Here is an 11,966-nt window from a genome sequence, read left to right as displayed (position 1 = left end):
TATATATATATATATGTATATATATATATGAGATGCAGTTGCCTATAAGAAATGTGTATATGTATGTTTAATTTTTAATTTTTTTTTTTAAGTGGAGTATTTAGCCCTTTATTTAAACAAGGTTACCAAAATATTAGAAATGGCTCTCAATATGATGGCACCATTGCAAATTTCAACCACAATAAAAAACATATTGATAAATTAATACCTCTCTGACAGTGTCACTCGCAACTTGGTACTGTAACTTTTTAAATGTAAAATACGTGGTCATAACGTTGAGGGAATCTTTTTTTTGTTGGTGTTATATTGCATACTTTCTAGATGAAATCCTCACAACTCCAGTCTCATGTTCAGACATGTACTTTCACCTGGAATTTAATTCCAGACCTTATTTCACATATTCTACATTCTAGTGCTGTAGTGTACATGTCAAATAAAGTCATGACACGCACAGCTCAATTATCATAGTTTAGTATGAAACTATAATTGAGCAATAATTTACAGTTTTCCACTTTGTGTACAGCACACCAGTGGGATCATCGGGGTGGCTGACATGTGTCTAAAGTAAAATGAGAAAGTGGCATGTTGTACTGCATGCTATTTATAGTATATATATATTTACTGTTGTAGTTAGATATCTGTGTGTCTGGATGTATGAAGACACTTACCTCCTGATCTTCCACCAGTGTCGCCACTCTTCCAGGCTGTGGAAATATAGAGCACAGTTGTTGTCAGTACACATTATGTAGCAACAATTTTAGAAAAAAATATATAATTTACAAAAATGGCATGGAAGTCTCACATTCTCCTTGTCTCCTCGATAAAAGTCATCTCCGTGCCAGAAACGCCGTTTGTAGCCCTTGATGTAGCCTATTATGCTCCTCTGGTAGTCAAAATCAGGCTTCCAAACTAAGGATCCATAACCAAAAACCCACAGGCTTCCTTTGCATTGCAATATCTCTTGAGGTTTCATGGCAGCGAGATGCTTAGCTTTTCCCAACCAACCAAACGTTGTTTTTTTTAACGCTCGAAGTATTTTAAAAGTGAAAAGTTTCTCGCTAAAGTCTCATTCTGCAAGCGTACGGACAAGTCAGAAGCACTTCGAAGATCTTCAGAAATCTCCTGCCAAGGTGTGGAACGAGCGCGTCCTTCGTTTAGGCGAACACGTGTATTTGTTGTTAATGTGACGTCACAGCAAGGCGACCTCGACCAATGGGAGTGCGACGGAGGCGGGGTTTGGGACAGTCACTACCACGTGGAAGTGCTGATGCTTTTTCCTTTCAATGCTCACTCAAAACAAAACTCTTACTTCTATACACTAACCGAAAGGAAAAACACAAGTCTTTGTTTCGTTATGGCTTTGTTTGTGTCTTATTTCACAACTTTTCCGACAGGTCATGAAGTATTTATTGTCATTGCATGGATACTCACCAGATTTGTGTTACCAAGAATGAAAAATACAATATTTTTAAAACAGTCTACTTATACAGTGACTGTGCTGTCTTAAACTCCATAATCTAAATGGGACAGAAGAAATGAACCAACCTCTATATTCGTCTTTACTTTCAAATTTAACTTGGAGCAGATGCGTGTGGTGTCAAACTGATCCACTTGCGCAATTAAACTTTGATTCACTCGTCCTCGTTCATAACTGCTTCAAACATCAAGGCGTATGTAGGAATAGTTGTTAGGATTGTATTATTATCCACGTTTTATGTTTTGTGTTCTGTTTTATTAGTTGTTTTATGTTAAATGTTCTGGAAACTGATTTGTTACAGCTGCAGCTCTTGCGGAAAGCGTTGTATAAATAAAGACCCGTGTGGTCAGTTCAGCTGCAAAGCAATGATTTATGAGCCACTGCTCCACCTGAAATATCTTCTGCCTGTCAATGATGTCAAGACACCCCCCCACGCCCCCCCCAACTCATGTCCAAATTAGGGCCCTCAAGTGGTGGCTGCTGGCATTGCCGCGTGAACTCAGCAAGGTTTTTTTTCCTCCACATTCAGGTCATTCGTTTTTAAATGCACCCAGGGCCGTGAATTTGAAACTCCTGATCTAATGCTTGTTTGCCTTTGTTAGAAAAAGTCAAGTGTGATAAAAGTCTCATGGAAATATATAGAAATATGTAGAAATATGCTTGACGCATTATGACAGCTTGTGGGTGTGACACAATTCATCAGAGGCCCAATGTCATGTATTTTGATCAACGTGACATAAGTAGTAAACATGTCGGAAACAGCAGAGAATTGTTTATGATCATTTGCATGGATGTGAACGAAATGAGAAACTTTTTTGTATGTGCAGATATGACAATTATACGATAGTTAAACAGATACTTCTGAGAAATTCAATTCTGACCTGAGAAATGTACCGCGGCAACTGAGAAAAACTAATGTGCATGGACGGCTGATGCGAAGTATAGACTGCTTGCTGGTCTGTGACAATTGTTTTCAACACAACAGGCAGAACAAGTGAGTTTCTTGTAGATTTCCCTTCCACACAAGAAAAACTACAACTCTACTCACTCTAAAGGTGGGAAACTGCTACTTTGAATTCATCGGGCTCTTTCGTGACAGCACTGTTTGTAAAGATGAGCGACACGGAAAATGTGCTGCTCACGAAACCGAGGCGGTCTCAACTTCGGCATCTCTCAGTATTTATTCCAGTGAATTGCAAATAGACACAAACATCACTTAAGAGGATTTAAAAGACCACAATGATTATTTATTTCTGCATACAGATTTTTTTTAAATGCATATATCTCTTTCTATATTTTCATATTTGATTGAGTAGATCTTTACATTGCTGCCAATTACAAACGAGTATACCGAATGATGATTGCTAGCACACAGATTTCACATCACACTCATAATGATGCCATTAAAAACAAAGACACGGAACCCATAAAATGCTACCAAATCGACTCTAGTTGACTTGAAATCACACTTCTCTATTTGACCACTTTGTTCACTCCACCATTGAAGACTGACAAATAAACAGTGTACCAGATATGTATTAAGGTTTCTGTCCTTATATATTTATATAATAACAACCAAATAATAATAATAATTAAACACCAAAATCACTTTCAAAATAAAAATTCACACTGTTGGTGCATCACCTGACAAACATATTTTTAATCTTAACATAAAAATATACACTATATACAAAATAATCTTATAAAAACAAGGAAGAAAAGATCAGTGCGTCATTTTCTTAAATAACTAATCAAATACTAAAATAACATAACATTATTGGTTCAGTCATTTCCATTGAAGGCGTCCTTGGTACAATAGTCACGTATTTCTTTGTCTTCAGTGTGATTTGTTTGCATAAGATTTCAAAACTTATCAAGGCCTTATCATGAGTTTCCCTGCATGTAATTCTTGTGTTGCATCGCTTTGCATCTTTTTTTGCCCTTCTGTGCAAAGGAATCAAGATAAGATAAGACTGGGGGCAAAATGTTTTGCTGAAATATATAAGGCTTTGCGTTTGAGGCTGCATTCTGGACATTCTGTGATTTTTTTTTGTTTTTTCAAACCTGACCACCAAAAATGAACCGTTTTCAGTCGCCTTGAAGACGAGCAGGTTTTTGTTTTCGTCAGGGGACACAAAGGAAATGGCAAAAAGCCAACTCCTCCTCCACGCTTGTTGCACATTCTTTCATGTGTTGATTGCTGCAATAAGCCGGAGGGGATCGCATCAACAAAGTCCTCTTACCCTCGTTAACATGCAAATACGGTATGAGCCTCAAGGCCTCATATCTTCAGATGAACACGGATGTCGGAAATAAAATCGCAAACATCCGGATGAACAACGTTCAGTTCCAAAGTCTTTACATTCTTCCATAGTTGAGTAGCTTTAGTGCTATTGCATTCGTTGAGCGCTTGGGCTCCGTCCAGTTATCAAGTTTTCAAGAGCAGCAACTTTGCATTTAAATATATCCCAGTCCCTCCCCATGCTTGTAAACAGTCCACAAGAAATGGTGGTCACGTCTGTCATTTATCACACCTAAAAACACAAAAGAAAGATACAACATCAGTGACCTAAACGGCAAAATTAGGAAAGACACTGAAAAATTTATTGAAAGACTAAATATACAGGGTGGGTGTCCCCGTAAACACAGACATCATTGCCAAATATTCAAAAATAGGGCTGAACAATTTTGAAAAATAATCTAAATGTGATTATTTGTTTTCCTCAATATTGCGATTACGATTTAATAGACGGCTGTCGTTTCAAGATCCATTTGAAAATGAGAAAGCTCGAGAGCTGATTTTAAAATTTTGCTACTGATCAATAAATCCCTGAATGGTTTGGGTCGTGAATACATGAAGGAAATGTTCATTCAATACAAACCCAGCAGGGTTCTGAGGTCTGCAGACTTGAGTCGATTAGTAGAGGGTTTCAAAGCAAACATGGTGAAGTGGCATTTAGCTGTTATGCTGCATGCAAATAGAATAAACTGACAATGGGAGTGAAGTCATCTTAAAGTGTAAATGCTTTTAAATCCAGGTTAAAGATGATGCTATTTTCCATGAGTAAGGTCCTTTTGGCATTTTTAAAATCAATTTCACTCCAACGATCTTTTGGTAAGTTCAGAAAGCTATTTTAAACTTAATTCCTTTGCTTTTAAATGTCTTTGAATTTTTTGATTGTAAATGTGCGTCAATGTTGTCAACGTACATTCTTCTGGTAATTTTAATACTACTTTCGGCGCCACATGGTCGACTGCTTAGCTCGTCGGCCTCGCAGTGCAGAGGTGCAGGGTTTGATTCCGGCCCCAGTCTTCCTGTGAGGAGTTTGCATGTTCTCCCTGTGCCTGCGTGGGATTTCTCAGGGTAGTCCGGTTTCCTCCCACATTCCCAAAACATGCATGGCAGGCTGATTGAACAATCTAAATTGTCCCGATGTGTGATTGGGAGTGCAGATGGTTGTTTGTCTATGTGTGCCCTGCGATTGGCTGGCAACCGGTTCAGGGTGTCCCTCGCTTACTGCCCGAAGACAGCTGGGATAGGCTCCAGCACACCCCACGTCCCATGTAAGGAGAAGTGGTTTAGAAAATGGATGGATGGATAACACTACTTTTGTTTTCTACGCTTTGCAAAGGTCTTCAGTTGTTTGTAAATGCTTTTATATGTTGGACTTTTGGTTGTGTGAAACACATTGAGTTGTCTTGTTCATGATTTGTGCTATGTACAGCAAATAAAGGTGACTTGCCTTTTCCCAATGTATTATTATTTTTAGTAATCAGAAGGAATAAATAAATCTGTACAACAGCACTGTCATATGCATTATAAATAAATGCTTTGTTTTATAGTTAGGCTATGCTAAAATAAAGGCAAATGAACCATGAAGTAATATCAAAGAAAGTTAATTTATCTACTTATATTAGAGCTATTAATTTAGTAAACACTGACTTGCAATCTTAAGTATTCACTACAACAAGAAGTTGAACTGATTTCCACTTCGCGGGCATTCTGGGAAATTTGGTGGGTTGTCATCTCTGCAAAAATTAAATGGAAGGAATTGGGGCCTCCCATGTTACCCATGGAAAAGCAAGCATGGAAAACGTACCTCAGTTGCAATGATGCATTCCTGTTTCTCTTCTGCTATCAAAAAGACGGACTGGTACATGGACTCTCTGGAGGAACATATTGTTGATATTCTGCATTCTGGCCTTTCACTGCAAAGACATATCACGTTGGGTTATTGGTCCTGTTGGACTTACCTTCAGCTGATTTTTACACTTTAGGACAAAGGCTTGTAAACTAGTTAAATGTTTTACCATTAATTCATATTTTATTGTTACCGGCTTCAAGAAATTAAGGTTATTTTATTCATTATATCTTTTTTTTTTTTTAATAATCAGCTAATCAATTCATTATTGCAATTTTAGTCTGCCAAATATCAGATTTGGCAACAGCGGCAGAAAATCCATATCAAAGTCAAGATATGGTTGTATTCACATTTGTGGTATATAAGCACCTACCTGTACATTCTACTCAGATGCTTTTTATGTTCTATCATCTTTTCACAGTTTTCATCTTTCTCTAGGAGGCATTGTTCATCTTTGTACCCCATGGAGGTTTTATAGTCCGTGTGGAAATGGTTGATGTGTTTGCGGTTGAACTTCTCGCTAGAGCAATCCACCTCCAAGTCCATCTTCTTGTTGATATTCTTGAGCTCCAGCGTGGATATAACGTTGTCTTTCTGGAAATCCGCCTTGGAAAGGTTGTTCATGGTCTCAGAAGCCTGCTGTTTGCTTCTCTGCTTCTTCACCTGTTTCATGACCACGATGACCATACAGGAGAGCACCAGAGCTACCACCAAGCCGACGCCCGAGCTGACAGCCACCCAGTTGAGCTTGTCGCCGGACTCCCAGCCAGTGTTAGGACTGTTGGATGAAGGCGCGTGCGGAGACCCGCACTGAGGGCCGCTGTAATGGGTGGGGCAGAGGCAGGAAGGCTGGCCTTTGGTGCCGACAGTGCAGGTGCCGCCATTGAGACAGATCCAAGAGGCGCAGCGGTCAGTGGGCCTATCACAGTGGCGTCCGGTGTAGCCGGGCGAGCACAAGCAGGTGTAGTCATTGATGCGGTCTTGGCAGGTGGAGCCATTAGCGCAGGGATTGGTGATGCACTCGTTGACGTTGATCTCGCAACGGAGGCCAGTGAAGCCTGCGCGGCAGCTGCATGCACGCAGGTTGCCGTTCATCACGCAATGGCCGCCTAATGGACAGAGAACATCCATCGGTGTTAGAGCCAGTCACAAGAAGGAGTCATGCCATGCCTCCCACAATATAATGAAACTCCTTTCAACTCTGCACTTTGATGCATCTAGTCATTTTATCACTCTAGATAAAAGATCCAATGTTCAACAACAAAGAGTTTGAAGCAAACAGCAAAATAATCGGATACTGTGATCATATTTCTAGTGCAAGGGGCGCTCTTGCATAAAAATTACCATTGAAAGTGCAAGAACTTGGTTTCTATTTATTTTCAGAAAAATCAACTCACACAAAATTTTAATTTCACTGAGGTACATGTATGTGGTACATGCATGTACAGTAACGAGTAGTTCGATCAGCATCTGGTGTGTCAGACAGCGAATCGCTTTCAACACAACAGAGCTGAAGAAGTGAGTGTCAAGTGTCACACTTCACACCCCTGTCCCGCCTTTAAGCCATTGGCTTTTTAATAAGCATCATACCGCCTATTTGTTCTACTTTCGAAGTCAGACTCATGGCAGGATGTCCTGCCCATCAGTGTCAATGCTGCCAATAGAAATTAGCAACCTAGAAAAATGTTGATCCCGCAACTGAATGGCGTGGTGGTGCCTTACCATTGGTGCATCGCAGGGAGGTGCATTTATCCACTTTCTTCTCACAGTTAAGTCCAGTGTAGCCCGCTGGACACTCGCAGATGTAACTCTGACCGCTCTCTGTCTCTTTACACTTGCCGCCAAGCAAGCAGGGCATGTCCTTGCACGTCAGCGTACGTTGTTCACAGCGCGGCCCGGTAAAGCCGAGTGGACATTCACACCTGTATCCAGTCTCTGTCTCCTGAAAGCAAAGAACGATATCGAAAAGCTCAGCGTCAGATGTTTTCCCCCCCCCCCCCCCCATCTATCCTTTAGTTTTCATCCTATTTACAGTACACTGTAAACTGGGAACTGGGTCAACCAGGACTTGACAATCAATGGCATCCTCCTGGACTCGCAGATAGGCAAAGGCAACAACAAAAACAGGAAAGTCTGTGTTGTGGGAAAGGAGCGCGAGGGACTTCCGCACTCACTAAGCAGTTGCCTCCGTTGCGACAGGGCCGTCTGTCACACTCCCTGACCTCCGAGTCGCAGTTGACTCCAGTGAAGCCCGGTAGGCAGGCGCAGGTGTAGCTTCCCTGGCCCGTGTTCATGCATGTGGCCCCATTGGCGCACGGCTTGTGGTGGGTGCAGTAGTTCAGGTCTGGAGAAGCGAGGGCACCGTTATACTCTCGATTTTCAGCCTGCTTGTCCTGGAAATGATTTTGCTTCCATAAAGGAAAAGTTCACCCACCCTGGTCGCAAAGGATACCCCCCCAGCCTTCCTTACAGGCGCACTCCCACGGCTCAGTGCAGGTACCATGTTTACATGATGGGTGCAGTTTACACACATCACAAAAGACGCCCTGCCACCCTTCTCTGCATCTAAAACAAAGACAAGTAAAAGGCCACAATTAATATTGGATCAACACTCACAACAGAGACGTGCGGGGGTAAACCCAATACCACCACCACGACAGATTTATAACGCTTCCATCATGTCAGTCTAATGTGAAATAAAAGATGTTTAAGATAAACACGAAATGTTTCAATGCTGTTGTTATTGCCATCAAAGATAATAATAACCAAATACAATAAAAATAGAAAATAAACAGCAGGACGAACTCAATCTAAATATCTAAAATATTGAAATGTGATTAAACCTAAGTGTTTAAAGAATGCTACATTTGAACATTTTTACACTTTTTTTTGTCTTAGAAAAAAAGTTGACCTAATAAAATTGTCTGTTTATTTCATCAAGGTTTTACGATGGTGGCAGTTTGTCCCATGATTAAAATATGGTTTTCCATTGTCGGAGAAGCCCAACTTTTGAGGTTCCACCGCATTTTTGGTGGAAAGAACTTTGCCAAGTATTGAATCCATCCATTATATCTACACTCACTTTTCTCACCCCTCTCCTCTGGAAAACACCACAGAACACTAAAGTCTATAACCATGAGGCCCATACAGCTTCTACCACCAAGCTGTGAAATGCGCCACCCTCTTTCACACACACACACACACACACACACACACACACACACACACACACGCGCGCGCGCAAACACACAGACAAACTAATGACTATCGCCCCCCCTTTACACTTATATGCAATATAATGAATAAGATTCTGGTCAATTCTGTCTGATCCCCCAAAAATCTATGCAATACCTAAATGAAAATAATCCATCTACTACCATATCATAAAAGAGACATTCTATAAAATACAAATAACTTTATGTTCTGTCAATAATTATTTTCATGATTGTGAACTTCTGAACTCAGTGCTGCAAATTGTGACATTTCTAACTGATTTTCATTGCTCCCATGGCAGTGACAAAGTTATTTTCTGTCCTAAATATCAAATAATGACTTGATAGTACTTTAAAGTTCCTGTGGGAATCACAAGCAACGATAAAAGTGCACTGATCTGTTGCAAATACTCACTTGCATTCTCCAGGTATTGTGCAATTTCCATTATTTTCATTGCACCCATCCAGACAGATCGCTGTGGGAAAAAATATAATAGAAGGATGTTAAAGCTTAACCTTTTCCTTGGATAGGGTTTTCTTGTCAAAGTTGCTTCCTGGTGTTTGAATGGAAAGGCACAATTTGCCCCCTGCGTTCTGCATGTGACATTGATTTTGCATGCTGTTAAATGGCCGGTAGCGATGGTGCAGAGCAGATGCTTGTTCTTAATGCACCCCCCCACCCCGCTCCAAAAAAAAAAAAAAAAAAAAAAAAAAAAGCATGACAGCTGTCCCATTGTTGTTAGTGGGCAGCTTCGAGCCCCGTTTGCAGCTGCTGCCCTGTAGCACCGCAACAATAGAAGCCGCAATTTAGTGGCGCGTGGCGGCCTATAATGCCGCGATTAACCCGGCGTGTGCTGTTCACAGAGCACCTCACTGGATTAAACGCTGAGAGAAAGTGCGCCAATTCTTCACATTGGCCCCTTAACTGCCACTGGACTTGCACATACAACGGATTCAGGGGTGCCCAAAGTCTGGCTCAGGTGCCGGCTTGCTGCATGTTTTTATACATAAAACTAAACCTGGTTGAAAATAAAACTAAATCTGGTTACAAGAAGAAGTTAAAATGTTGAAAGATAGCTTACATTTTATAAAATAAAAACGGAACCATATTTAATGGTTCTAAGGCATCAGACCTTTTGATTTTAAATTTTAAAAAATGTCTGATGAATTTCATAGCACACTATTATTTTTAAAAAATAGGTATCACATGAATATGAACACATTTTCGAATGTTTTTTTTTCTTTGCCTGTTTAGCATATGTTGACCCTCCAGCATCTTGAAATTTTTTTAATCATATTTCAGAAACACTTGTCATGACTCCCCTCATCCATTCATTTTTCTGAATGTAGCATTCAGTGAAAAAATGTGGACATCCCTGGCTAAGTGAAAGGTTTAAATGTAACTGCGTGTTCGTCAGAGTAAATTTTGCAGCACATATATAGCAAAAACAAAGTAAAACGCAGAGCAAACTGCACAAACTGAAAGTCTACTACTACAAAGCCGAACAAGCAAACCACTGACTTGTGCCCTTCTAAGACAAACAAAGAAAAAGTGCCCATATGGTGTCTTTACTCGTGCTTACGTTCTTGGCAGTATTGTCCCTTCCATCCTGGCAGACACGCTATTTGCCCATCAGGCTTGCAGGTGTAGTGGCCAAAAAGGTCGTCTCTGGCAGCGCATATTTTGGAACAAGTGTCCCCGTAGTAATTGTCATTGCAGATGAAGCGGTATGAGTACCTTAGCTCCGTCTGCGTCCCGCTCTGCACATCCTGGGACCATTCATTCCCTATTCCCAACTGTCTTTGGATGGCAAAAGAGCCAATCAACAATTCAGAGTGGGTGGTATCTGGAGGAAAAAATACAGGAGTTGTTCATGATAGGAGTATTGTATACAAGTCTGCATAGGGCCCTCAGCAGAATTTGATTTTGAGGCCCTCTATTTATGCTAATAAAGCATGCAACTGAACTCAAACTCTATTTTAAGCTGTATGTTCTATGTTCTTGATATCTATGGATTGATGATTGATGTTTTCATTCATTCTAACAGACTGTATTTCATGCATTTTACTTTCAAGTATAGCGGTACCAGTGCTACACTTTGAGAATCACCGAGCTAGGCCTAAAAAAAATGGCACCAACAAGACAAGCATTAAATGCCACAAACAAAATCCTTTGGAAATATAAAACTAACTTAAATTATACAAAACAGAGTATTAAACACAACAAGTAATAAAATGTCAAGCAAATGCTTAAAAAAAGAATTATATATATATATCCGTTATAAGGGATACGTGGAACAAGGTGACTGCAGAGTTTAAAAATATAGATACAATGTTTAATAATTAGGTCTTAAAATTATGGGAAAACCCAGAATGTACTTTCTTCATGTAAATATTTCATTTTTTCATATTTAACTAACTCACGAAATAAATACTACACTAAGCTGTCTGTCTGTTAATTGCTCTTGGGGGCCCCCTCATGGTGGCAGGGCTCAAGACAGGTGCTTATTTGTCTTGTGCCTGATTTACATTGTTCGTGATCAATATGATCATTGTGGAGACTTTGTGAAAGGGTGGGGAAACTTTTTTGGCAACGGCTCATGTGCTCACTTAACATCGTGCACTTTCCCACGCAGGGCCAAAATAAAATAAAGGAAGTTGCGATTGTGTTGTGAGAGCTTTGCTTGAGGTATGAGTCACAAGACATCCTAGTGGACACAAGTCCAGGGCAAGGACAATGCCAGATGGATTTATTGTCACGTGACCTCCCGCCCGAAGACTGCTTATTGAATTTTGTGGAAATAGGTATGACGTAATTGGCCAATGAGTTGTGTTTTGTAGATGTCTCCCTCTAGTGGTTTTATATAATAATAATAATTTATTTATGTTTTTTAAAGTAATATTACCTCCAGGCTCCTCTGCAGACGAATGCCAAGCTTCAATAATGAGAGAGAAGGCACCCTGGGGATGGACAAATTGTGAAATACATCTCACCCAAAACTTTGCAATTGTGGCACGTGTAATCTAAAATGACATTGCAATCTGAATTTCTAAACACACACGCGCGCACACGCACACACACGCACGCACACACACGCACACGCACACACACACACGCGCGCACACGCACGCACA

The 11,966-nt window shown here is 40.4% G+C and overlaps 2 protein-coding genes across 2 annotated transcripts in view; both read right to left on the bottom strand.

The window, feature by feature from the left end:
- LOC109526081 (glutathione-specific gamma-glutamylcyclotransferase 1-like) overlaps positions 1–1,266 on the bottom strand; it is a 2,899-nt gene extending 1,633 nt beyond the window's left edge. The window contains exons 1-2 of the mRNA XM_019887102.1: positions 803–1,266; positions 669–704 (exon numbers count right to left, since the gene is read on the bottom strand). Of these exons, the coding sequence (XP_019742661.1) occupies positions 669–704; positions 803–973 (207 nt within the window). The 5' untranslated portion in view covers positions 974–1,266. The remainder of the gene's footprint in view (positions 1–668; positions 705–802) is intronic.
- Positions 1,267–3,324: 2,058 nt separating this feature from the next.
- LOC109526162 (delta-like protein 4) overlaps positions 3,325–11,966 on the bottom strand; it is a 10,263-nt gene continuing 1,621 nt past the window's right edge. Inside the window, exons 3-11 of the mRNA XM_019887265.1 lie at positions 11,738–11,792; positions 10,415–10,678; positions 9,247–9,307; positions 8,054–8,184; positions 7,794–7,963; positions 7,342–7,561; positions 5,993–6,728; positions 5,578–5,686; positions 3,325–4,011 (exon numbers count right to left, since the gene is read on the bottom strand). Coding sequence (XP_019742824.1) covers positions 4,006–4,011; positions 5,578–5,686; positions 5,993–6,728; positions 7,342–7,561; positions 7,794–7,963; positions 8,054–8,184; positions 9,247–9,307; positions 10,415–10,678; positions 11,738–11,792 — 1,752 coding nt within the window. The 3' untranslated portion in view covers positions 3,325–4,005. The remainder of the gene's footprint in view (positions 4,012–5,577; positions 5,687–5,992; positions 6,729–7,341; positions 7,562–7,793; positions 7,964–8,053; positions 8,185–9,246; positions 9,308–10,414; positions 10,679–11,737; positions 11,793–11,966) is intronic.

This window comes from Hippocampus comes, unplaced genomic scaffold (assembly GCF_001891065.2).
Source record: "Hippocampus comes isolate QL1 unplaced genomic scaffold, H_comes_QL1_v1.1 scaffold176, whole genome shotgun sequence".
In the NCBI taxonomy this organism is placed as follows: Eukaryota; Metazoa; Chordata; class Actinopteri; order Syngnathiformes; family Syngnathidae; genus Hippocampus; species Hippocampus comes.
The sequence above is the reverse complement of the archived record's forward strand: the minus strand, read 5'-3'. Positions and strand labels throughout refer to the sequence as shown.